The 24,995-nt window shown below is 65.3% G+C and overlaps 5 protein-coding genes across 7 annotated transcripts; 1 reads left to right on the forward strand and 4 right to left on the reverse strand.

The window, feature by feature from the left end:
• Positions 1 to 245: 245 nt before the first annotated feature.
• Positions 246 to 4,032, reverse strand: MPND (MPN domain containing). Of its 2 annotated transcripts, XM_065652682.1 has the most exons (13): positions 4,011 to 4,032; positions 3,024 to 3,247; positions 2,718 to 2,948; positions 2,481 to 2,643; positions 2,324 to 2,408; positions 2,139 to 2,235; positions 1,937 to 2,009; positions 1,769 to 1,845; positions 1,529 to 1,697; positions 1,379 to 1,449; positions 1,181 to 1,270; positions 900 to 992; positions 246 to 426 (listed from the first exon to the last, which is right to left on the reverse strand). In XM_065652682.1, exons 1-13 carry the CDS (start codon positions 4,015 to 4,017, stop codon positions 340 to 342), a joined length of 1,467 nt encoding a protein of 488 aa, XP_065508754.1. In that variant the 5' UTR covers positions 4,018 to 4,032; the 3' UTR covers positions 246 to 339. The 2 variants fall into 2 exon arrangements, with proteins under 2 accessions (XP_065508754.1, XP_065508752.1); XM_065652680.1 differs by having other exon boundaries at positions 2,324 to 2,643.
• Positions 4,033 to 5,471: 1,439 nt separating this feature from the next.
• Positions 5,472 to 10,658, reverse strand: FSD1 (fibronectin type III and SPRY domain containing 1). Of its 2 annotated transcripts, XM_065652565.1 has the most exons (13): positions 10,591 to 10,658; positions 9,962 to 10,057; positions 9,740 to 9,871; positions 9,565 to 9,666; positions 8,776 to 8,798; positions 8,499 to 8,620; positions 7,929 to 8,138; positions 7,681 to 7,779; positions 7,403 to 7,562; positions 7,233 to 7,312; positions 6,553 to 6,804; positions 5,889 to 5,977; positions 5,472 to 5,777 (listed from the first exon to the last, which is right to left on the reverse strand). In XM_065652565.1, exons 1-13 carry the CDS (start codon positions 10,600 to 10,602, stop codon positions 5,667 to 5,669), a joined length of 1,488 nt encoding a protein of 495 aa, XP_065508637.1. In that variant the 5' UTR covers positions 10,603 to 10,658; the 3' UTR covers positions 5,472 to 5,666. The 2 variants fall into 2 exon arrangements, with proteins under 2 accessions (XP_065508637.1, XP_065508638.1); XM_065652566.1 differs by lacking the exon at positions 8,776 to 8,798 and having other exon boundaries at positions 7,929 to 8,068.
• A 1,174-nt stretch (positions 10,659 to 11,832) lies between these two features.
• On the forward strand, positions 11,833 to 13,526 carry LOC135999289 (uncharacterized). Its single transcript, XM_065652860.1, has 5 exons — positions 11,833 to 11,936; positions 12,419 to 12,772; positions 12,980 to 13,003; positions 13,082 to 13,174; positions 13,384 to 13,526. Exons 1-5 carry the CDS (start codon positions 11,900 to 11,902, stop codon positions 13,524 to 13,526), a joined length of 651 nt encoding a protein of 216 aa, XP_065508932.1. The 5' UTR covers positions 11,833 to 11,899.
• Positions 13,527 to 14,224: 698 nt separating this feature from the next.
• Positions 14,225 to 16,772, reverse strand: SHD (Src homology 2 domain containing transforming protein D). Its single transcript, XM_065652763.1, has 6 exons — positions 16,542 to 16,772; positions 15,878 to 15,968; positions 15,549 to 15,761; positions 15,241 to 15,379; positions 14,611 to 14,730; positions 14,225 to 14,411 (listed from the first exon to the last, which is right to left on the reverse strand). Exons 1-6 carry the CDS (start codon positions 16,770 to 16,772, stop codon positions 14,225 to 14,227), a joined length of 981 nt encoding a protein of 326 aa, XP_065508835.1.
• A 1,256-nt stretch (positions 16,773 to 18,028) lies between these two features.
• YJU2 (YJU2 splicing factor homolog) lies at positions 18,029 to 24,780 on the reverse strand. Its single transcript, XM_065652574.1, has 8 exons — positions 24,676 to 24,780; positions 23,524 to 23,624; positions 23,061 to 23,205; positions 22,565 to 22,699; positions 22,059 to 22,240; positions 21,495 to 21,615; positions 20,382 to 20,547; positions 18,029 to 18,939 (listed from the first exon to the last, which is right to left on the reverse strand). The coding sequence occupies exons 1-8, from the start codon at positions 24,697 to 24,699 to the stop codon at positions 18,854 to 18,856; spliced, it is 960 nt and encodes a 319-aa protein (XP_065508646.1). The 5' UTR covers positions 24,700 to 24,780; the 3' UTR covers positions 18,029 to 18,853.
• Between the last annotated feature and the right edge of the window lie 215 nt (positions 24,781 to 24,995).

A 24,995-nucleotide genomic window follows, 5' to 3' on the forward strand; every position in this document is an offset into this window, starting at 1 on the left:
GTCCCCGAGGTGCGATGTCCCCAAGGCGCGATGTCGCCGAGCCAGCGGAGCTGCACACCAGCCACCTCTCAGGAACTGCTCTTTAATCAACTACCACTTCCACAAACAACTGAAAACCGAGACTCTCACCGTCACCACCACCACCCTCCCTCTGTCACCCCCCGGGGCTGGGCAGGAGCCGGCGGGGGGGCCGGGACCCCTCGGTTTTGCTCCCCGGAGCAGCAGGCGATGCTGCGTCCCCCAGCGCTGCCCCACACCGGGGGGGGTTGAGCCCCTGGGGCTGGGGGCGCTGCTGAGCCCAGCCTGGGCACCTGGTCCATGTTGGGGGGTCCTGGTCCTTCAGCTGCTGAGCTTGAGGAGGCTGTAGATCTGCTCCAGGACGTGGGCAAAGCTCTGGTCTTTGGGGGTGCGGGAGGCCAGGGAGCCCTGAGATGGGGACACAACCCAGTTAATTAGAGTCACGGAATCATTTTGGTTGGAAAAGAACCTCAAGCTCATCAAGTCCAACTGTTTCCCCAGCCCTGGCACTGCCCCATGTCCCTGAGAACCTCATGTCCGTCTGTCCAACCCCTCCAGGGATGGTGACTCCAGCACTGCCCTGGGCAGCCTGTTCCAATGCCCCACAGCCCTTTGGGGAAGAAATTGTTCCCCAGATCCAACCTCAACCTCCCCTGGCGCAACTTGAGGCCGTTTCCTCTGGTCCTGGCGCTTGTTCCTGGGGAGCAGAGCCCGACCCCCCCTGGCTCCAAGCTCCTTTCAGGCAGGTCAGAGATCAGAAGGTCTCCCCTCAGCTCCTGTTCTCCAGCTGAACCCCCAGCTCCCTCAGCCGCTCCCATCACACTTGTGCTCTAGAATTAAAACTGGAGGGGTGGGGGCTGGAGCTGGGGCCCCCTCCTCACCTTCAGTTTGTCCAGGTAGGTCTGATCCTGACTCCACAGCTCCTGGAACTTCACCAGGTCGGGGGCTCCCTTGTAAAACTCCACCAGCAGTGTCTGGGGGGGCAGGAGAGAGAAGGGGCTGCAGACACTGGGGCTGCCCCCAGCCCCCCCCCGCCCCGGCAGCGCCGAGACCGCGGCAGGGATGGGGAAGGGGCTGCCACTGTCACCGGGGCTAACAGCAAGATGGGGACGTGTCCTTGCTGGGGCGGGTGGGGATTTTGGGGCCCCCACCCCACGCTCACCATCTCCTGCAGGACATCGTTGGTGAGGAACCCGTCCTGGATGTAGGTCACCTCCACCTCCATGGGGATGCCGTAGTCATTGGGTCGTTGCTGGGGGACGGGAGAGCGGGGTCACCCCATGGCACTGGGGACAACCGACGGCACTGGGGACACCCCCATTCCAAACACCCACCCCCCCCAGGGACAGCGACCGTTCACCTCTGGCGGTGGCATCACCCAGAAGGGCGCGATTTTGGACTCCACGCCGGGGTTCCCGTGGTAGTAGGGTCCTGGGGGTGAAAGATGGGGCTGACACGGGTACGGCGACGGCAGCCCCGGCCCCCCCGGCCCCCCGGGTGCCGCTCTTACCGCAGATGAGCGCCAGGCAGGGCTGGAAGCCGTTGCCGCTCCCCTGCAGCTTGAGCTGATAATCCATCTGCGCATCGATGTCGTGCAGGGAGGGCAGCGCGGGGCCGAAGGGGTGGCTGTGGTACCAGCCCACCAGCGACAGCCCCCGCAGGAACAGGCTCTGGCAGATCTGGGCGGGGGGGGGCAGATGTTGTGGGACCCCCCCGAGAACCCCAGGATCCCCCCCCAGGGCTGGTTTACCTCCTCCTCCACGGCGCCGGCGGCTTCGGCATCGCCCAGGCGGGTCCGGCACGGGAAAGCTCGCAGCACCGTCAGCACTGCCAAGGCGGGGGGGCACAGGGGTGGGTGGCTCTGCCACGGGCTGGGGGGGACACCCAGCCAACCCACGCCCCCCACCCCACTTCTTACGCTGCGTGCTGGTGTCCCACCGCCCGCCCAGGTACCCCACCACTTCACTCCGCGTCAGGTGGCTGTGGAAATCCTAAAGGAAAATGGTTAAAATCAAAGAGTTTGTTCCCAAAATTATGCTGGGGACACCCCCCACCTCCCTGTGGGTGTCCCCAGTACCATCAGGTGTCCCAACCCGTCCCCCGCCGGGGAGGGGACGCACCAGGAGCAGGAGGACGTTGCTGGAAATGGCCACGTTGAAGGGCTGGAACTTGTTGATGGCGGCGAAGGACGTCACCTCCACCAGGGTCTGGGGGCTCCTGGAAGAGCCGCAGCCCCCCCTGCCACAGCCGCACCCGTGGGGCCGGCGGGGGCACCCGTGGGGCTCGGGTCCTTGTCACACCCTACCTGGCCGAGTCGCGGGTCCCCAGGGTGCAGTAGCGGACGGGCACCCGGGGTTTGCTCTCCAGGCTCTTCCCCGGGGGGCCGTGATCTGCAAAGCACAACGTCCTGTCACCGCTGCCGGGCTGCCCGAGATCCCCCGGGACACCCCGTGTCACCTTACCCGTCCCCGCCGGCTCCGCCAGGCTCTTGCACTGCTGCTTCTTGCTCTTCTCCTCCGTTTTTTTGGCAGCTGCCAGCTCCGGTACAGGCACCCGACCTTCCCTCGTCGCCTCTTCCTCTTCCTCCTCGGGCATCTCCTCCTCCTCGCCCTCGCTGGCCAGGCTCTGCGGGCAGCACCGGGCTGGCACCCACCCCGCCACCCACACCGGGGGGTCACCCCAGGGTCCCCCCAACCCACCTCCTCGGCGGGCGGCGCGTTGGGCTGGTGTTTGCGGAGCCAAGCGGCTTTGTACTGGTCCAGCTTCTGGCCCTTGTAGCGCACGGACGCCCAACCGCACCCCGACTTCTTGGCGGGGTTCACCAGGCGCTTGCAGTGGGTGGCCCAGGCGCTGGGCGAGTTGAAAACCTGGCCCGTCTCCTGCCATGTGATGGTCCCGTCCGCCCCCAGGTCCCCCACAAACTTCTTGCCCTGGGGAGTTTGGGGTGAGTGGGGAGGTCTCCTGTCCCCCACCCCTGTCGCCAACCCCGTGTCGCCCGGTCTCACCAGGTAGTAGATGGAGAGGACGCCGCGGGCCGGCTCCAGGAGCCCGTCGCGGAGCAGCACGCGGAGGGTGATGCCGCGGCGGGTGAGCACGGCCCCCCGGGTGCCCCCCGCCTCCTTGGCCCCGCTGCCCCCGTCCGGCTCGGCCTCCGCCTCGTCCAGCCCCGGCTCCAGCTCGTCCTCGTCCTCCTCCAGCTCGTCCCCACCGGGGGAGGCGGCCGCCAGCGCTGCGGGAGGGGACGCGCCATGCGGGGGGTGTGCGCCCATGGGTGTCCCTCCAAGAGCACCCTTGGGTCCTCGCCCACGGGAGGACACTGCAGGTGGGGACGCTGGGACAGGGATGCGAAGGGACACGGGGACAGGAAGGTGTGGACGTGGGGACACAAGCAGCAAGGACACAGGGAGACGGGACACAAGGACACAGAGGGGATGGACGCAGGGACATGAGGACTGAGGGACAGGGCGGTGGGGGACACTGACAGGGGGACATGTGGGGGTGTGAGGACACAGGGGCACGACAGTGAACTGGGGCACATGGGGACGTGGCCGGGGGACACAGGGACACGGGGACGCGGTTCTCCTGGCCCAGCGGGTCCCCAGAGCCCGGTCTGAACCCAGGGGGTGCAGGGGGCACACGGGGCCCCCGGGGGAGCGCCGCCCCCGCCCCGCGCGGCTGCCCGCGGGTGCCCCGGGCTGTCCCCAGCCCCTCCCCGCGGGTGTCCCCAACCCCTCCCACCCTCACGGGTGTCCCCATTCCCGCCGCGGGTGTCCCGGGGTGTCCGCAGCCCCGCCCCGCGGGTGCCTCGTGCACCGAGGGCCCCGCGTGTCCGCGCACACGCGTGTGTTCGTGCGTGCGCGCGCGCGCAGGTGCACAAGCGTGTGCACGGGGCGGGGGGGGGGGGGGGCGCGCGGGTGCATGCGCGCGCGCGGTGCGCGTGTCCCGGCCGGTGCGCGTGTCGGGGCGCGCCCGGGGCGCGCGCCCGCCGGTACCTGCCATGATCCGCTCCCGCCGCTCCCGCCTCCCCCGGTGCGCGCGGCAGCGGCGGCGCCACGTGATGGGGCGGCCCCGCGCGCCCCGCCCCGCCCGGGGGGGTTGGGACGGACACGGACACGGACACGGACACCGGGCCGGGCGGGAGGGGGAAACAGCCCCGCACCTGCCGCACCGGGGGGGGACACGGGGACACCCGCCCGCACCGGCTCCGCGCCCCGCCCGGGGACACCCCCCGCTGCCTTTCCCCGGTGCCCGCAGCCGTGCGGGGGGTGTGCGCCCGTGGGTGTCCCTCCGAGCGCCCCCTGGGCTCCTCGGGCAAGGCGGGACGCTGCAGGTGGGGACACTGGGACAGGGACGCGAAGGGACGCGGGGACAGGAAGGTGTGGGCGTGGGAACACAAGCAGCAAGGACACAGCGAGACGGGACACAGGGACGCCCGGGGACACCCGCCCGGTGCCCGCAGCCCGGGAGGGGCCGGCCCGGCCCGGCAGCGCCCGCGGCGGGCGGAGGTGGCGCGGCCGGTGCCACCGCCCCGGCGGGACCGACGCCGGCCCAGCTACGGGGGCTCCGTGGAGAAGCGGGACCGGGGGGGCCGGCACCCCCGGCACCGACCCCCCGGGACAGACCACCGGGTGCCGGTAACCACCATCGACACCCCCTGGCACTGACCCCCCCAGGCACCGACCCCACCCGGTTCCCTCCGCCGCTGCGTCCCCGCAGCGCCCGGTGCGCCGGTCCCGGTGTCCCCGCAGCGCCCGGTGCGGTGCCGAGTCCCCTCCCGCCCCCGGGGCTACCGGAGCGTCCCGGCCGGGCTGCGGGGGCTGCGCGCACCTTCTGGGGGGGGCCGGCACTACGAGGTGCCGGGGGGGTCTCCGGGCAGAACCCCCGGGACTGGGACCCCCCCGAGGCTGGAGACACCCCTGGGCTGGGGCACACGCTGGGGGGGCACCCCCGGATGGGACCCTCGTGCTTGGGACGTGCCCAGGGGGGGCACCCCCAGCCTGCTACCGCTGACAATGGGGGCAAGTGGTGGAGCAGGGGGGTCCCTTTGAGGTGAGGGGGTGGGAGGGAGCCCGGCCCCCCCGCACGGTGCAGGTGCGGCGGAGGAGCTGCCAAGAAGCTGCAGCTGCGCCGAGCTCATCGAGGACTGACGGGCGCCAGCATGGGGGGGCCCAGCGCCCCCCGCTTTGTGCCAGGCACCGGCTGGGACAGCGGTGCCCCCCCCAGGGTGGCACTGAGATGGGGCGTGCGAGCGGCCCAGCTCAGTCTGGGACAGCAATGGACCTCCCAAGCTATATATTTGGGGGGCCCCACCCCAAATAAAGACACTGCCCCCCCACATCCCCAAAAAACCCCCTTCTCCACCTTGGCGCCCCCCATGCCCCAGCCACCATCATGTCACACCTACATCCCAATTTATTCTTCAGGCCAGAAGCAGCTCTCAGTGGTGGGGGGGACGTGCCCAGCCCGGTGCCAGCGATGCGGGGGGTGGCACGGAGTTGGGGGGGTTCAGCTGGCAGGGCCATGGGTGCTGCTGCACCCCAGCTCTGGGGGTGGCACAGCCCTGCCAGCGCAGCGTATGTGGAAAAGGGGGCTTGGGGTGGGTACATTCAGTGCTCTCGCCTGGGGTGCCCGCGGCGGGGGGCACGGCTCTAGGGCAGGCTGGCGTTGGAGCTGCTGGCCGTGCTGTTGCGTTTCTGGAGACATTTCACAGCACTGGGCACCTGCAGACCCGAGGTGACGTGGAAGCTGCCGCACCAGACCTGCGGGCACAGGAGAGCGGCTGGGCTGGGGGGGCTGCCACGGGGATGGGGGGGCTCAACCCTCCTGCCAGCAGCCCCCCTGGGAGCTGCCCAGCCCCACCGGCCCCTTACCGTGAAGGCGGGCAGCACCGGCTGTGTGAACTTGGCCTTGAAGGTGTGGAGCAGCTGCTTGGTCCTGGCGTTGTAGAAGGACAGGAAGCCTGTGGGCACAAGGCTGGGGTCACACATGGGCACAGAGCTTGCAGACCCCCAGCGTGGTGTCCATGGTGGTGGCAGTGCCCGTGGTGGACATCTTGGTGTCCATGGTGGTGGCAATGCCCGTGGTGGACACCCAGGTTCCCATAGTGGTGGCAATGCCCATGGTGGACATGCTGATGTCCATGGTGGTGGCAATGCCCATGGTGGACATGCTGGTGGCTGTGGTGGTGGCAGTGCCCATGGTGGACATGCTGATGTCCATGGTGGTGGCAATGCCCATGGTGGACATGCTGGTGGCTGTGGTGGTGGCAATGCCCATGGTGGACATGCTGGTGGCTGTGGCGATGGCAGTGCCCATGGTGGACACCCAGGTTCCCACAGTGGTGGCAGTGCCCATAGTGGACATGCTGGTGGCCATGGCGGTGGCAATGCCCATGGTGGACATGCTGGTGTCCATGGTGGTGGCAATGCCCATGGTGGACATGCTGGTGGCCATAGCAGTGGCAATGCCCACGGTGGTGGCAGCCCCTGTGCCCACCCCCAATGCTGCCTGTCTCCCACCCCACCCCACACCCACCTTCGTGGAAGTTGCAGTAGACGCCGATGCAGTCGGGCACGGGCACGTCCAGCACCTTGGCCTTGTTGGCGTGCTTGGCGCTGAAGCTGACCTGCAGCCAGTTGTTGAGGTGGAGGCACCAGGAGGCCGAGGTCTTGCCCAGCTGATCGAATTTGCCCAGGCTGCGATACGCCACCCCCACGCCAAAAGCTTTGCTGTCCCGGTCGTACCGCACCTCCCAGTAGTGATCGTCACCGTCGATCAGCGTGTCACCTGTGGGCATGGGGCACGGCTCTGCCTGCTGCACCCATGGGTGCCCCATTCTGTCCCCCGCCCCACCAGGTCCCTCTGGGTGACCCGTGCCTCAAGTTGCGCCAGGGGAGGTTGAGGTTGGATCTGGGGAACAATTTCTTCCCCAAAGGGCTGTGGGGCATTGGAACAGGCTGCCCAGGGCAGTGCTGGAGTCACCATCCCTGGAGGGGTTGGACAGACGGACATGAGGTTCTCAGGACATGGGGCAGTGCCGGGGGTGGGTTATGGTTGGACTCGATGATCTGGAGGGGCTTTTCCAACCAAATGGTTCTATGATTCTCTGCCCACTTCCATCACACCCTGCACTCTCGGGGTCCCCCTCTCCCCTCCTGCACCCCAGGGTACCTGCAGGTTCCCCCCCGCACGCACTGGGTGTCCCCAGCTCTCACCCAGCACCGTGTAGGACTCGGCGGTGAAGCGATCTCTGCCCCCGCGCCCTGAGGACATCCTCTTGGGTGACTGCACCACCCTAGGACAGACGCCAGCAAGGAGAGGTGGGTTGGCATCACCCGGGGGAAGCGGGGACAACGCTGGGGTGACAAGGGGGGAGTGACATTACCTGGCAGGCGAGTTGGCGGGCGAGGCCGTCCTGCCCTTGCCGTCCTTCTCGCGCGCTTTGACGTCCTGCACCTTCCCCCCCGTGGCATCCCACTCCACGCTGAGCTCCTCCACCCGCAGGTTCTGGTGGCATGTGCTGGCGTCCAGCCGAAACATGAACGCTGGGGACAGCCACCATCAGCGCGTGTCCCCCAACCCACGGGGTGTCAGAACCCTGGCACACTTGGGAAGGGGTGGCACGAGGGGTGATGTGTCCCCTGCCACCCACCTGGTACCCACCTCTTGTTTCCAAAGTGACCGGCTCGGAGAACTCGCCCGCCACAGCCTTGTTACATGCCCGGACCCGAAAATTCATGTATTTCATGTCAAACTTCAGCCCTGCGGGCACAGCAGGGTCACAAAGCAGGGCATGGAGGGGGGCACCGTGACCCCCATGTCCCCTACAAAGCCTGGCACAACCCCAGATCCCTGCCACCCACGGTGCCCTGGCACATTTGGGGCTGGTTTTGCCCGCCCTGTGCCCTCACCGGACAGGGTGTACTCGGTGCCCTTGATGCCCTCGACCACCATCCAGGGCTGGTCCTCCTTGGCGCGGGGAGGCCCCTCGAAGTTGGTTTTGCGATACTCCAGCACGTAGTGGTCGATCTTGCTGTCCTCATCGGGCATCCTCCAGGCCAGCGTCACACAGTTATCGGCCACCAGTGACTCCGCCAGGTCGATCTCGGGGGTGCTGGGCACTGCCCGTGGGAGCAGCCGTGCCAGTGTCCCCCTCCTGCCCCTGCTGCAGCCCCGCTGCCAGCCAGGGTGTCCACAACATCCCCCCCCCGCACCTCAGATCCCACCCTGGGGACCCCAAACCTGCCCCTCATCCCTCCAACCCAGCACCTTCTTGCCGCTCTGGCTGGGGGCACCCCAGACCTGGCACCCCACAACTCCTCACCCCAACCCCTGGCATCCTTAAACCCTGGACCCCCACCCTTGTGCTGTCCCCTTGCCAGGCTGGCACAGCCCCCTGTGTCCCCAGCACCAGCCTTCCCTTGCACTCACTGTGCCCTGTGCCCCTGTGTCCCCATGTCCCCGTCACCTGCAGGTGATACCTGGCAGGAAGGCGAGGGCCTGGAGCAGGCGACGTTCTTGGGCAAAATCCACCATCAAGTGGCTCATGTTGTCGCTCACCTTGGCCTTGAGCGAGAGGCGGAAGGCAGGTGCCATTGTCACACTGCATGGGGGGGGACACAGGGACAAGGGTCAGTGGGGATGGGAGCTAGACACCCACCCAGCCCTGACTGCCCCCCCCAGCACCCACGAGGCCACCCGCCCTGGCTGGGAGGAGGGTGGGAGTTAGTGGGACGGGGGGGCACGGGGGTGCCGTACCTATCCTTGATCTGTTTGGCAGCCTTGCGAGCGCAGAGGAAAAAGAGGAGGAAACAAAAAAGCAGATAAGACAGCAGCGCCAGGAGCCAGCACAGTGCAGCGTGACCGGACCCCCCCACACCAGTGCCAGAGGGTCCCCATGGCGGTACCCAGCAGCACAGTGTCCTTGCAGCAGTACCCCATGGCACAGCATCCCTGCATCCCCACTGTGGTACCCAGCAGCACAGCATCCCTGCATCCCCACAGCGTTATCCCACAGCACAGCATCCCTGCATCCCCACAGCGTTACCCCACAGCACAGCATCCCTGCATCCCCACTGTGGTACCCAGCAGCACAGCATCCCTGCATCCCCACAGCGTTACCCCACAGCACAGCATCCCTGCATCCCCACTGTGGTACCCAGCAGCACAGCATCCCTGCATCCCCACAGCGTTATCCCACAGCACAGCATCCCTGCATCCCCACAGTGTTACCCCACGGCACAGCATCCCTGCATCCCCACCGCGGTAACCCCACGGCACAGCACCCTGTGCACCCGCCAGTGTCCTCCGTATCCCTGCCATGGTGTCCCTTTGTCTTGGGAGAAAGGGGGCACCTGGCAGCTCTGGGATCCCCCCAGGGGGTCTCCGTGCTTCCCCCAGGCCCGCAGCCTGCCCAGGGTTGCCCCAGTGCCCAGCACAGAAAGAAAGGAGGGTGCAGCATCAACTGGCCAGCAAGGGGGGGTCAGGACACTGCCAGCGTGGGGGCCAGCTGGACAGGGACATCCCCCTGCACCAGTGGGGACGCACCTGGGAGAAGTCATGGTGGTTGGCCGTCCCCAGGGCCTGGTTGGCCGCCTCCAGCAGCTCCTCCGAGCTCTCCAGGGCCTTGGCACATGCTGCCAGCTGGGCCTGGGGAGGGGACAGGGACAGCGGTGGGTGAAGGTGACAGTGGGGGGGACACAGACACAGGGTGGGTGCTGACCTGCAGCTCGTAGGTGCGGCTGGCGCGGTCCTGCTTGATCTTCATCAGCATCTCCTCCTTCAGCTCGTCCAGCAGCGTGTACAGCGACTGGAACTCGCCCTCCAGGTCCTCTTGCACCCGCGATGAGTTCGCCTGGTGACAACGCCGGGGGCATCAGCGGGTGCCCCCCGCCCAAGAGCGGGACCCTGGTGTGCCAGGGCGGGGAGGGGGGGTCCCCGTTACCTCCACATTCTGCATCATCTGCTTGAGGGAGTAGATGAAGTTCTGGATCTCCTCATTCTTCACGGCCAGGGTGGTGATGATCTTCCGCAGACCCTCCTGCCCGGTCCCCCCGCCCGCGGTCAGCACCCCCGGCCCCCCCTCGGCTCCCGGTCCCTCCCGGGGCCCAGTCGTGCCAGGCGCCGCGGGGGGGGCTGTGCCGGCATGGCGGGAGCGGGATGACTTGGCAAGTGTGGGAGTGCGGAGTGGGGGCAGCGAGGGGGGACAGCCCTGCGCCCCCCTGCCCTGCTCCATCTCCCCTGCCCCCCTCCATCCCCCCTTCACCCCTCCATCCCCCCTGCCCCCCTCCCGCCTGCACCCCTCCATCCCTCCCTCTCCATCGCCTCTGCACCCTCCATCCCTCCCGCCCCCTCCCCGCTGCACCCCGCATCCCCCCTGCACCCCTCCTTCGCCATCTCTAACCCCTCCATCCCTCCTTCCTCCAGATCTCCATCCCCTCCTCCTCCATCCATCCCTCCCTCTCCATCCTTCCCTCCCTCCCTCCTGCCTCCATTCCCCCTTCTCCATCCCGCTCCTCCCTCCATCCCTCCATCCCCCCCTCTCCCTCCCTCCCCGGCCCGTCCCGGCCCCACCTGGTCGCCCATACCGGGCCGGCCCCGCCGCCGCTCGGCCCCGCCGACACCAACAAAGGGGGAGCGGCGCCCCCGGCCCCGCCCCGCCCCGCCCCGCCGCGGGGCACGACAGGAAGTGTAGTCCGGTCACCGGGGCCGGGGCGGGGCCGGGGCGGGGCCAGGGGGCGGGGCCGAGCCCCAGGGCACCGCCCCGCGCCGGGAGATGGAGCCCGCGGGAGGCGGGGAGGGGGACCCGCCGCCCCCCGAGCAACGGGGAGCCTGAGTGTCACCCCCCGGAACACGGGGACCCCCCGCGTTTGGGGATCCCCCCACTCCAAGGCGGAAGCACCTCTGCCCCCCCCCAGGGATGTAGCGCAGGAGCCGGAGGGGAGGGGTGGCGGGGTGGGGGGCACGGCCACACAGAGCGGGGGTCTGTCCCAGTGCGGGACCCCTGCCACAGAATCACAGCATCCCAGGATGTCAGGGGTTGGAAGGGACCTCGAAAGCTCACCCAGTGCAACCCCCCCGCCGGAGCAGGAACACCCAGATGAGGTTACACAGGAAGGTGTCCAGGCGGGTTGGAATGTCTGCAGAGAAGGAGACTCCACAACCTCCCTGGGCAGCCTGGGCCAGGCTCTGGCACCCTCACCGGGAAGAAGTTTCTTCTCGTATTCAAGTGGAACCTCCTGTGTTCCAGTTTGCACCCATTGCCCCTTGTCCTGTCACTGGCTGTCACCCAGAAGAGCCTGGCTCCATCCTCCTGACACTCCCCCTTTCCATATTGATCCCCATGAATGAGTCACCCCTCAGTCTCCTCTTCTCCAGCTCAGAGCCCCAGCTCCTCAGCCTTTCCTCACACGGGAGATGCTCCACCCTCTCCATCATCTCCGTAGCATCTTCATTCTCCCAGTGAGGCCGTGCTGGGACCCCAGCCTGCCCTGGGCTCAGGGTGTGTCACCCCGGGGGGGTCCCAGCGAGGGTCCCCAGGTGGGATGTCCCCATACATGGGGCCAGGCTGGAGTTGTCTCCAGCTCCCTCACCTGGGGGGTGCCCAAGGTGGTCCTGTCCCCTGCCCTTGCTCCAGAAGTTGTCCCCATCCGTTCCCATCCTTGTCGCTGTCACCCTCCCCTGGGCTGCGCAGCGCGGTGGGGTGGGGTGGCAGGAAGCTGTGGCGTCACCGCAAGAGACGGCCTGGGTGACGAGGGACTGGGAGGCTTTGGGAACAGTGACGCTTTGGGGACGAGGCCAGCTCGGGGACAGAGACCCTTCGGGGACAGGCACGCCCTGGGGACACAGCTCCCCCAAGCAGGGTGGCTGGCCTGGCGCAGGGATGTGGGGGCTCGGGGTCCTCATCCCCCTGCTTGGCGGTGAGTGGGGGGACATGGCTGGCTGGGGGGACAGAGGGGACAGTTCCTGGGACACCGTGGGGTTGGGGACAGGCCATTTGGGGGCACTGGGGGGACACGGGGCTGATGGCTGGGGCAAGGGGGCTGCTGGGGACATCTGTCCTGGGGGCGGGGACCAGAGAGGGGTTGGCAACACAGAGAGAGGGACAGACATGGGGACAGGATGGGGATGGGTGGGTGGACAGAGGTGGGTGACATGGCTGTGGCAGGGGGACAGGACAGAGGGAATGGGGACGGATGGGGGGACAGGATGGGGTCATATAGCACGTGTGGGGACAGAGGCGTGGGGACAGGCTGGGGACAGAGGGACATGCACACGCATCAGAGAGGGGGGACACGCAGGCAGCTAAGGTGGCTCTTGGTCCCTGAGGTGCATGGGTGGCCCTGGGGAATGCAGGGGTGGCAGGTGACACCCCTCGTGACCCCAATGCTGTCCCCAGCAGCGGGCGCCCTGCAGGTGAGCCAGGACCCGGCAGAGGCGCAGGTGACAGCAGGTGATGAGGTGGCCCTGGGGTGCCGAGTGCTGGTGGCCAAACCCTGGGACCTGCTGCGGCTGGAGTGGGTGAGGGACACGGGACACAGGGTGCTGTGTGCCACCCGCCTGCGCCCCGCCACCCCTGTCCCCTCGTCCCCCTGCAGCCCCCGCCTCCGCCTGGCCTGGGACCCCCCCCGCGCCACCCTCAGTGTCCTCCAGGCGCGGGGGGACGACGCCGGGCGCTACCTCTGCCGGGTCACCCTCGAGATCCCCCGCCACAGCACGGCCACCGGCAATGGCACCCTGCTCAGTGTCACCGCAGGTACCCGGGGGGGCTCCTGCTCTTCCCCTCCTCCCTGGGGACCTTCGGGGGGTCCCTGAGACACAGTGTCACTTTGGGGGGTGATGGGGTCCCTGGAGGGAGACGTCTGGTGGGTTTGGGGGGGCCACAGTGCAGGAGGGATGGGGACAGCGATGGGGACAGTGATGGGGACAGGGACATCCCTGACTGCTCTCCCCTCACCGCCAGCAGCTGATGGAGGACACCACACAGGTAAGCGTGTCCCTGCTGTCCCCGCTGTCCCCTCCATCCTGGCGCCGAGAGGGTGGCCCCAGCTGCGTGTACTTGCAGGGCTCGCGTGGGGACTGGGTGGGGCCGTGGGGGGCACAGCCCTGCTCCTGGGGCTGGCCCTGCTCGGCCACCGGCGCTGGCGCAGGGACTCAGGTAACCCTGTCCCTAAACACCCCATCCCCAAATACCCCGTCCGCATTTGCCCCCGTCCCTCTCTGCCTCGTGCCCAAAATACCCCCAAGCCCCTCTCCCCCCCGCCCCGATACCCCTGTCCCCCCTGCCCCATGTACCCCCATCTCGGGGGCCGGGGTTGGCCATGTCCAGCCCTGTGCCTCCCCCCCCAACACCCACCGCCCCCCCAGAAACGAGCATCTACATGAACACACTGCCCTCCTTGGCGGGGGTCCCCAAGAAGCTGCTGCCACCCCACACGCTGATGGAGAACAACACATACCAGGGGGGGCTGCAGGGGTCACGGGGTCCCCCCCGCGCCCCCCAGCCCTGAGCCGGGGCCCAGTGTGTCACCAGCCTTGGGGGGGGGAAACACCCCCCCGGCTCTGCCTTTCTGCAGGAAATCCCCCCAAAAAAGCTGCTTTGCAGCATCCTGCCACCCCGGTCTGTGTCTCCTGTGCGGCGCCCACAGAACCCCCCCGCATCCGGTGCCCCCCCGGTGCACCCAGCCTGTCCCGCCACACGTGGGTGGGTAGCGGGGGGGCAGCAGGCTCCAGGGCCCCCCCCATTTCGGGGAAGTCACTCTGTGGTCTGGTGACCTCGTTTCGTGCTGGCACCCAGCACGCCAGGCCTTCACCCCTCCAGTATGGACCCCCCCGGGGGGGCCAGCGTCATTGTCCTCCCTGTGCCGCGTGGGCGAGCTGGTGTGAGGTTGGTGGCGGGTGACCCCGAGCAGTGTCACCCCCACGCTTTGTCCCCAAGGCGAGGACCTGCAGTGGGGTGGGGGGGGGCATCCAGACACCCCCCCCCCTTGCCTGGACACCCCAGGGGGTGGTGGGAGGGGGCACAAGGGCAGGAACCCACATGGAGGGACCAGGATGTGACCGGGAGAGCGGCCACCATGCTGTCCCCTGGCCACACCATAGAGCTGAGCCCCAAGAGAGACCAGAGCGTCGCCACATCTACGGGCTGAATATCGGCCTTTAATGGGGGGGCTTCACTCGGGGATCGCGGGGGGCACAGCTGGGGGGCTCACAGGGGCTGCACAGCCACGGGGTAGAGCAGGGAGAGGTGCCGGGCACCGCGGACGGGCAGCGCCCGCGCCGTGTAGTGGCGCACGGCCTCGGGCACCGAGGGGAAGGCGGCCCCGGCGCGGCCCAGCATGAAATGCTGCTCGCGGGTCCGCGTCAGCTTCACGTGCACAAAGCCGTGGCTGCTCCTGCGGGCAGGGAGGGGAAACTGAGGCACACAGTGCATGACCTGGCTGCACACGCACGTGCACATTGATGCAGATGATGGGAACGCGTGGATGCAAGCACCGTGCTCACAGCCCAGCTCCTCTGCCAGGGCACCCCTCCCACGGCCCCCCCAATGCCTGGGCTGTCACCAGGGCCGCTCCAGTGTCCCCAACCCCTCACCTGAGCGAGAGCGAGTAGTCATCAGGGCTGGTCTCGCAGTCCCGCACCAGGAAGCTGCCCTCGCGGCACAGCGCCAGCAGCGTCTCGGCGCCCGCCCGCCCGATGGGCCCGTGGTACCATCTGCATGGTGGCACATGTCACCCTGGCATGTGGCACCCTGGAATGTGGCACCCTGCCACACAGCACTGGGACCCCAGGGCCCATCTGCACCATGGGGCACCCTCCAGCCCGTGGGGACCCATCCATGCCATGGGGCACCCAACCACATCAAAGGGACCAACCATGGATGGGACACCCTCCATCCCATGGAGACCTGTCCATGCCATGGGGCACCCAACCACGTCAAAGGGACCAACCATGGATGGGACACCCTCCATCCCATAGAGACCCATCCATGCCATGGGGCACCCAACCACATCAAAGGGACCAACCATGCCATGGGGCACCTTCCACCCATCCATGCCATGGAGCACCCAACCAGATCAAAGGGACCAACCATGCCATGGGGCACCTTCCACCCCATGGGGACCCATCTATGGGGGACCCTCCACCCCACAGGGCTGTCCCCATGCAACGATGTGTGACCAGGATGTTGATGTTGCCCTGTGGAGGAGGGATCCCCAGACTCACGCCTGCTTCTCCAGGGGCAGCGAGGTGTCCACGTGCCTGGGGCTGGGGGGACACCCTGGCCTGGCACTCGCGGGGGGTCGGGGAGACCGTGGCAGGTGCCGGGACAGGCTGGGGGAGCGCTCGGGGCTCTCAAACTGCACTGCAGGGACCAAGTGGGGGGGTGTCACCCCACTGTGGGGTCCCAGCACCCCTGAGGAACATCCCAGATGTCCCCAGCATGGCTCTGCCTTGCTCCAGTGTCCCATTGCCCCCCTGGGGTGGTACCCATGGGTGCTGGGGGATGCTGAGGGACCCTGGGATGCTGTCACCTGCAAACGCCCGCGAGATGTGATCCTTCTTCCACTCCCATGGCTGGTCGTACTCATCGGCCGGGCGCTCGTCGTCGCGGGGCAGGCGGCTCTCCCGGGTGGTGGGCACCCCCGGGCCCTCCCCCGCCGTCTCCCACTCCTCGTAGGGGGTGTCGTAGAGCTGGGGTCCACGCCGCGGCTTCGCCCGCCGGCCCTCACCCTGCCACGGGCACCCTGGGGACAGGCGGGGCTGGGAGACACGGGGGGGGGCCAGGACGGGTGGGAGCACCCTGGTCGCGGGACCCCCCTCCCAGGGCTGGGTGCTGGGGGGTGCGCAGGGTGTCACCCACCTGTGGCCTCGCCGGGCTCCTCGCAGCCACTCTCGGGCGCCAGGTCCTGCTCCTCCTCGAAGGGCTCCGAGTACTCACTCTCAGCAGGGCCCTGCAGGTGGGTGCCCTGGGTGGGATGACACCCCCACTGCCCCCCCCCCCAGGTCACCAGTCCCCGGGTCCCCTCCCTGGGACCCTGCAGGCTCCCCCAGGTCCCTGATATGGGTGTCCCCAGCCCTTTCCCTGCTCCCTCCCACCTGGTCCCTTTGTCCCCGTCCCCCTCTCCCAGTGACCCCACCACCCCCAGCCCTTCCCCTATTTCCCTCTCCCAGTGACCCCAGGTCCTCCCCCGGGTGCTCCACGACCCCCCCGACCCCTTGGCTCTCCCCTGTCCCCCGCGGTACCCCCGGTCCTCCCCAGTCCCTTTCGGTCACCTCCCGTTTCCCCGTTGTCTTCCCAGTCCCCCCCGGTCATTGCTCTCCATCCCCTCCGCTCCCCGCTGTGTGCCCCGCTCATTTCCCCGCGGTGCTCCCGGTGCCCCCCCGGTTCCCCTCCGCAGCCCCCACCCCCGCCGCCCCACTGCACCCCCGGTCCCTTCGCCGCCCTCCCCGGTGCCCGCGCTTCCCCCGCCTCCTGCCCCGCTGCGCTCCCCGCGCGGTGTCCCCCCGGTGTCCCCCGCTCCTACCTGCTCCAGCCGGCGGGGGCCGCCCCCCGGCCCCGCGCCCCCCACCCGCACCAGCCGGTGCCGAGGGGAAGCAGCGGGCCCGCGGAGGGCAGCGCCGGGGGGCGCTCCGGGGGGGGCCCCGCTCCCGGGGCCGCTGGAGCGGCGCTCGCCGCCGCTGTAGTCGGGCTGGGGCGGGCGGGGGGGGGAGCGCCGGGCCCCCCGGCCCAGGTACTCCCGAAGCCACTTGGCCATGGCGGGGCCACCCGGCACCGGGAGCGCGGGCGCGCCGGGACCCCCCCCGCGCCGCCAGGAGCCGCTTTGTGTCGCCGCCGCGCGCGGCGCGGACCGGAGCCCCCGGCCCGCCCCCCCCCCCCCCCCAAAACCCTGCTCCGCACCCGCCTCGCCGGGGGGGGCACCGGCACGGGGGGAGCGACACCCAGCGGGGGGATGTCGGGAGGATGGAGGGCACCGGGGACAACGCAGGGGACAAGGGACACGCCGGGAGCCCCGCGGGGGGCACAGGGAAGGCTGCTCCACCCCCCCCTCCCCCCCGCGGTGACCCCCCCCAAGTGACACCGGGACGGCCACCCCTGTGTGACACTGGGAGAAGTGGGGGTCACCGGAACCCCCGGGCACCGGCTATAGGAGCCCCCCGGCCCCTTTGGGGTCTCGGGGCTGCCCCTGGAGGGGTCGGGGCACAGGGAAAGGGCTGGGAGGGGGCTGAACCCGGGGGCTTTGGGGGGAACATGGAGCCCCCCCCAGCTGCAGGGTCACCCACACCCCCCCAGAAAGCTCATCGGGGGGGACCCTGCCGCCCCTCTGCCCCGGGGGAGCAGCAGGGACCACACCGCGGGGGCAGGAGGGCCAGGGACCCCCCAGCCATGCCCTGATTTGGCTCTTTGTATTGTCTGTTCCCAGAACAAAGGTTCCTCGCCTGGGATCCTGGTCTGGTGCCGGGGGGTGCGAGGAGCTGGGGGGGGCACATGTGCAGGACACACCTGGGGGGACCACGGGGACAAGGACCCCTGGTTTTGCCATCCCCACAAAGTCCTCCCACCAGCCCCCACCCCTTCCAACACACCCCTCAGGGCCAAGCCTGACACCCAGCATTAATATTTGAAGAGGCTAATTATGAAGCATGTGTAAGGAATGCTAATTGGGACAGGGGACAGGGCTGGGGGGCTGCCTTTTCTTCTCAGTGCTCAGAAATACCCCAACAGCCCATGCCCTGAGAGCCAATAGTGAGGCTCTGAGAGGGGTTTAATTAGTGAGGAGCTAATTAAGAGGTGGGTGCCTTGATAAGGAGGAAGCTAATGGACATACTGTGGTGAGAAGAGCTCCATGCTGAGTCCTGCTTGGGGCAGGGGGGCACCCCAGTGTGGGTCAGTTCTTCTGATGGGTGGGGACCATGGGGCTGCCCCTGCCAGCCCCCCACTCAGGACCCACTGCCCATGTACAAACCGCCGCTCTGGAAGATGAAGACACAACTGGCTCTGACACATCCCATTTATTATTGGGCCGTGGTTGCTGGCGAGCTGAGCGAACCCAATCGCTCTCCAAACGGTGAGGAGGGGTCTGTCACCAAACTGCTGGGGACAGCTGGGGTGTGGGGGGACCTGGGCAGGGGAAGGAGGCTGGGGGCAGCCCTGTCCCCGCAGCGTGGGGACGGATGAGCCCCCCGAATCTGCGCTGCAGGATGTGTCACCTCTAACAGCAAAACAACGGGGGATTTGGAGTCACAGGGGGGATCTCAGCCCCACAGGGAGGTCAGGAGACGCCCAGGGCCGGAGAGGCAGTGGTGGGCCCTCCTGCGGCAAAAGAGGGGTGAATACTCTTGCCTGCCCCTGTGGGAACGCAGGACGGGGGGCAGGAAGGCCCCAAAGTCCCTCTATTGCCATGGGAGGGTGAGGAAGTCAGACACCCCAGCCCAGGGATGACCAGCGTGGGGGTGAGTGCAAAACAGAGAAAATACACAGTCCCAGCACTCCCGAATGCCTTACGGGTGCGTGGCTGGGACACATCGTGCTCTGGGGATGGCCGGACACTGGGTTTGGGCACAGCGTCAGGGCTCTCAGCTGCAACGCAACAGCAATACCCTCCTCTGAGGAAGCCAACTTCTCTGGGTTCGCTCTGCTGGGTCCTTGTCCCTGTTGGAGAACGGGCGCACACTTTGGGCCGGGCAGGTGACAATGTGGGGACTCCAGATGGCCTGGAACCCCTGCTGGGCACGATGGCTGCGCTGCCAGCTCCGCGCCGGGCTCTGGAGAGCAGCTGCTGCCAGCCGGGAGGGGGAACAGCCTGCGATCTCTGTTCCGGGCCAGCTCCGTCGCCCATCAGTCACTCCCACTGTCCTCGCTGTCCGAATATGCCCCCAACAAGCTGAGAGAGGACATGGTGCCCGTTGCTGTGGGAAACGAGCCTGGAAGTCAAGGAAGAGAGCAGACACCATCAGATAGGGCCCTTCCCACCGCTGGCAACCCCCCCAGCTCGATGCAACCAGCTGCACAGAAACACAAGGCAGCTGGAATCTGAGCAGCACCTCATCCCCCAGCCTGTCTCCATGAGGACAGCAAAGTTAAATTGGGCGGACAAGGAAAACCCTCGGCTGGAATCTCCTGTTTCCGCCTCGCAGCAAGGTGGGCACAAGGTTTGCAAAACCCTCTGCTCCCTCCACAGCCCCCCAGGAGATTTCAGCCACCGGAAAGGAGAAGAGGAGCCAGTGCTCAGCTCTGACCATGAGACTTGAGTCCTTGGAAGACGGACAGCTCTTCCAGCATAATTTGGCTGAACAGACCCTGCCAGGCTGGGGAAAGCACATCAAAAACAGGGCAACTGCAAGAGCTGTCGCTGGGGAAGCCCTGAGGGCAGAGGGACTTGTTAAGCCAAAGGCTTAGGACCCATCAGCCCAGAACCAATCGATTCATCAGCTCTTTCTCCAAATCCTCTGGCTTCCCAGGGCAGTGAACGATGCGGTGCTGGAAAGCCTTTCTGCTTGTTTTCACCACTTCTTTAAAGCTTCCAAATTCCAACAGTTTGGCAGGTTTTATAATCAGGCTCTAAACCAAAGCAGTTTTCTTGCTTTTCCATTCCTATCTCACTGTTGTGACGATTCCCAGCAACATATCTGTGCACCGAGACGCTGTTTTGAAGCTTCTGGCCCTGACAGTCTGTCTCCAAGGCCTTGGCTTATGGCCAAGGGCCAGGAAGGAATCTCTCCTCTATCAGGACATCTCCTGGAAACAGAGACAAGCCCTTGTTCTTCTACCATCACGGCCCCATCTGTCCCACCACAAGGACTCGACCTGAGAGCATTCAGGCTCTGAAGACAGAGCTAAATGTCACCTGGGTACTGCCAGACCCCTCCCTGATCAAAGAATCATAGAATCACATAATAGTTTGGGCTGAAGGGCCCTTCCCAGCTCCCCCAGTGCCCCCCCTGCCATGAGCAGGGACATCTGCACCAGCTCAGGTTGCTCAGAGCCCCGTCCAGCCTGGCCTGGGATGTCTCCAGGGATGGTTCAGCCACCACCTCTCTGGCCAACCTGGGCCAGGCTCTCACCACCCTCAGGGCCAACAATTCCTTCCTCATGTCCAGCCTGAACCTCCCCCCTTTAGTTTAAAACCATCACCCCTTGTCCTATCGCAACAGGCCCTGCTCAAAAGTCTGTCCCCATCTTTCTTATGGGCCCCTTTTAAGCCCAGAAAGGCCACAATTAGGTCTCCCCGGAGTTTCTCTTCTCCAGCTGAACACCCCAACTCTCTCAGCCTGTCCTCCCAGCAGAGCTGTTCCAGCCTCGGATCATTTCTGGGGCTCCTCTGGCCCCTCTCCAGCAGGCTCACCATCCCCATGTCAGCAGTTACCGGTGTTGGCTGTGGTGCCTTGATTTTCCATCCCATTAGCCAGTGTAGGATCTGGCTTCTGCTTCTTCACTGTGACCAGCCCGGCCAGCTGGGACTTGGTGTTCAATTTGCCCACGCTCCGCTCCCAGCTCTCGGTCTTCAGCTTCTTACTCTGGGGCTGAGGGTCCTGTGGAGCAGAGCAAAGGGTTTAGGGTGCTCTGGCCTTGGAGGGGAGACAGATGGAGAGGGGAGGAGCGGTAAAAACAGCAGCAAAACGCACAGGAGACACAAGAAGAGCTGCTTGGAGTAGCCAAGTGGGGTATTCTCCCCCTGCAGCAACTGGCACAAGCTGGACAAACAACAGGGATATGGATCTAAACGGCTGCAAAACAGCCCATGGTGACAAACATCCCGCTGCCTGTGACAGTTAAATCCAGCCTCGCACAGCCACACGCTGGGCCTGGGATGATGAGGAGCCAGAGACGTGCTGCAGGGCTGCACAAGCTCTGCCAGCCAGGACCGCGTGCCTGCAGGTGGTACAGCCACCAAATCAAACCCCCCCGGGAACGAGGATTAGTGCCGGGCCAGGGAACATGGCTCAGATTAACCCCAGCCCGGCTCAGAGACACGGCAGCTTCGATTCATCCAACCGGACAGAGGTCCCCGCGGACACGGATCGACAGCGCGGGGGCCGGTCTGCGGGGATAATCCCTCCCTTGCAAGTCGGGCACTGAAAGCTCTTTTGTTCTGCACACGGACAAAACAGAACCAAAGGAGCAGCTGTCCCAGGCAGCGGTTTCATCACTCTGATTTTCAGAGCGCTGAAATCGCGCCTGAAATACGAGCAAGACATAGGCAAGCCTGTGCTTTTCAAGCTGAAAGGGAAGCCACGTCCTGAGCAAGGACAAGGGCAGGTCCCACCCAGCCTTTGTCAGCAGCTGCGGTCTAAAATCACAAACTGATCCCCGTCTCATTCCAGCTCAGCGCACAGGGACATGGGCTTTCCGAGCTGCTCATGCGTGACAGGCGTCAGGACTCCAGCATCGCAGGGACAGAAGAGACGACAGCCCAGGACAGTGGGTTTGGTGTGGGAGAAGAGTTGGGGTGGGTGGAAAAGCCTCAGCCCCCACTCACCTCCTGCAAGATGTCCGTAGGCTTAATTTCTGCCACAGGCTTTGTATGTGATTTCGCAGGCTCTTCGTCAGAGTCAGAGTCTACCAGCAGCCGCCGGTTCTGAGCCTCCTCCAGCATCGCCCTGTGAGGAGAGAGGCCGCGTGCGGATGGTTAGAACTGGCTCCGTGCTGCTGCCGTGCAATGTGCCTGTGCCGTTTGCTGGAACTGAGCAGCAGCGCAATGGGATCCACCTTCTCAGGTGCTTTTTAAGAAGTCATGTTCAAGCAGCACCTGAAGGTTGATAGCACTGAGATCTGCAGCCTCAGCCAGGCGCAGAAACTCTCCAGATGAGGAGTCAGGCACCTGCAGCAGCCCCGATTTCCACAGCAGGTGAGCCAGTGGCACCAAAACCCCTCCACATCCACCTCTCTAAACACTTTGCAATGACAAACTGTCCCTGGTCTCCTCATGTGCCACCCCCACAACTCCTGTGAACACTGAGACCTCTCTTAATTGCTCTCGGGGTGCTGAGGAAAGGGTGAGGCACTGGTTTCATACACACATGAACACTTTCAGCCCACTCACTTCATCTCCTGCTCATCCTCCTCTTGCTCCTTGCGCTTCTGCTCCTCCTCGTACTCCTTGTACTGCTTCAGCATGGCCTCAAAGTCCACATTTGCCTGGCGCTGGTTGAGTTCCTTCAGTTCCTGCAGGTTCTCCAGAACCTCCATCTCTAGCTTGGAGTCCTTGGTTCGGTTCTCCAGGACCTGGGTGACCAGAGGGAAGTCGGGTTTATGTGAGGTAGCAGAACCCACCAGCAATCTCCAACATCAGCTACCCACTCAGTATGGGGCAGGAAACACTAAGAGGATCATCATCATCTTCAGTTTTGGGTCTTAATTGAACAGAAAGTCTGTCACAAGCACAAGGGGAAACCTCCTGAGGGCAGAGAGTGGCTCCTGCCTGCCCAGAGCACAGCGATACCTTGGGAGCCTGGACAATCAAGCTCCAAAGTCACCTGCTTCACCGGGAAAAACCAGCCAGGGCAAGAGAGCCGTTTGCCTTCTGCAGAGAAGGTCACGTTCTTGTACCTTCATGGGATTGTTGAGCTCTTCCTCTTCCCTCTCCTTCTGCATTCTTTTCTCCTCTTCCTCCAAGAGCTTCTCAGCTTGGAAGTTGCGAGTGGCGCCGTGTTCCATGGTGTAGTCTGTGTTCTCGGGATCTGTCTAAGGGAGAAACGAGACAGCCACGTCATTGTACCGGGGCAATTCTGCCCCAGCCATCCTGTGGCCACTTCCAGAACCCCAAGCAAATGTTTCGCAATTTCATTCATACCACAGGGTAGACAAACACCCATGGCCTTCTGTTTTGCTCCAGCTGATGTGCTGCTGCAGCCCACCCATGGATGGATGAGACACGTGAGAACAGCAAACTGCCACAATACGGGAAAATACACCAAAAGGCACACGCTCAGACTCAGTTTTTGCTGGGACAACGCTTCCCTCTGGGGTGAGCACCCAGGAACGTCCACAGACTGCACAACCTCCCCAGAAAACAAGAGTGCAGAAAATACAGAGCATATTTCACCTTGAAAGTGATCTCTGCCAGGCAACGCGTGCACTTGATATAGAAGCGGAAGATGGGAAGTCCCAGGTACACCTCATTCTGAACAGTCTCCTTACGGGCATTAAACTTCTTCCCTTTATAGATGTATTCACCACATGTCTTGCACCTGGAAAAGGAGAAATATAATCCATAATACATCAAAAATGTTAACAGACCAAGAAAAGTCCAACTGATTTTCGGGCCATGCCAGCCCAGGTTCTGAGCAAGGGTTATTTTCTTCTTTGGAAATTCGGTACCTACTCTTCAAAGAAGCCCAAAATCACACCCAACATCTCTTCCTTCTCCCTCACCCCTTTTCTTCTGGTCCGTGTCACCTCTAACAGCTGCTGCCAGCAGCTCCCCTGCAGCATACAGAGACTAAAAAATTCCCAAGCAAACTCCTCTCTTTACAGCTGTCCCTTCTGACCCCTACAGCCCCTCTTACCGCATGTTGAACGGAGCCATGAGCCGCACCACATACTGTCGGTCCTTTGGGAGTTTGAGCTTTGGGATCTTAGCAGGATCGAAGTCTGGCGGGTAGTATTTCTACAGAGACAGAACACAGAGGTGTGTGTGCTGGGCACAGAGTCACCCAGGGCAGGCTCTCAGCTGCCATATCAGCTGCGCACAGCAGGAACCAGCATGTCCCTGCTAACCAGGTGTGGTCTCAAGTGCCAAACACCCCGTCCCTGCCAGAGTCAGGTATTGGTGTGTGCGTCTCTATGTCCTCACCCCAGGGAACCCAACTCTTGCATGATATAAGAAAGACGGGGACAGATATTAGGTTGAGGGAGGGGATTCTGCCCCTCTGCTCTGCTCTGGTGAGACCCCCCGCAGTGCTGGTCCAGCTCTGGCTCCTCAGCACAGGACACACATGGACCTGCTGGAGAAGGGCCAGAGGAGCCCCAGAAATGATCCGAGGCTGGAACAGCTCTGCTGGGAGGACAGGCTGGGAGAGTTGGGGTGTTGAGCTGGAGAAGAGAAGCTCTGGGGAGACCTTAGTGCGGCCTTTCTGGGCTTAAAAGGGGCCCATAAGAAAGATGGGGACAGACTTTTGAGCAGGGCCTGTTGTGATAGGACAAGGGGTGATGGTTTTAAACTAAAGGAGGGAGATTCAGGCTGGACATGAGGAAGGAATTGTTGGCCCTGAGGGTGGTGAGAGCCTGGCCCAGGTTGGCCAGAGAGGTGGTGGATGAACCATCCCTGGAGACATCCCAGGCCCGGCTGGACGGGGCTCTGAGCAACCTGAGCTGGTGCAGATGTCCCTACTCATGGCGGGGGGGGCACTGGGGGAGCTGGGAAGGGCCCTTCAGCCCAAACCCTTCTGTGATTTTAGGGCCTAATCCTCTTGCCCCTGCCAGGCCCCCCGCAAGCTGCCAGGAGCCCCCAGCCTGCACATCCCACCCCAACCGCCCCCTCCCAGCCCGACTGTCCCCTCAGGTCCCCTCTCCGCCTCAGGACCCTCCAACTGACCAGGGACTCCCCGGTACCCCCGGTCTGAGACCAACCTCATTTCTCAGGCAACCCTCCCCAGGACCAGCCCGGCCTTGGGACCCCCGCATATCCAACCCCAGCCGGGGAATCCCCCCAAACTCACGTTCAACACCTTCCGCTCCGACATGGCTGCGACCCTCAGCCACCGCTGCCACCCAGCAGCTGCCCCCCGCGCCGCTCGCCACTTCCGGGAAATAACCCCGCCCCTCTCCGCCGCTCATTGGCTTGACGAGCCGCCGCTCGACGGGTTCTCGCTTGTTACTGGCTCTCTCTGCTGTCTGTCAGCAAGCCCCGCCCACCGCCGCTGTGCCACTGACAGCAGCCCGCCGTTCCGCCGCGGCCCGGTAAGGGGTTCCGCCGGCCCTGTCCCCGCGTCTCTCTGTGCTGTCCTCAGCGTCCCCAAACCGCCTCCTCCGGGAGCTG

The sequence above is a fragment of the Caloenas nicobarica genome, chromosome 27 (genome assembly GCF_036013445.1).
Source record: "Caloenas nicobarica isolate bCalNic1 chromosome 27, bCalNic1.hap1, whole genome shotgun sequence".
Taxonomy (NCBI): Eukaryota; Metazoa; Chordata; class Aves; order Columbiformes; family Columbidae; genus Caloenas; species Caloenas nicobarica.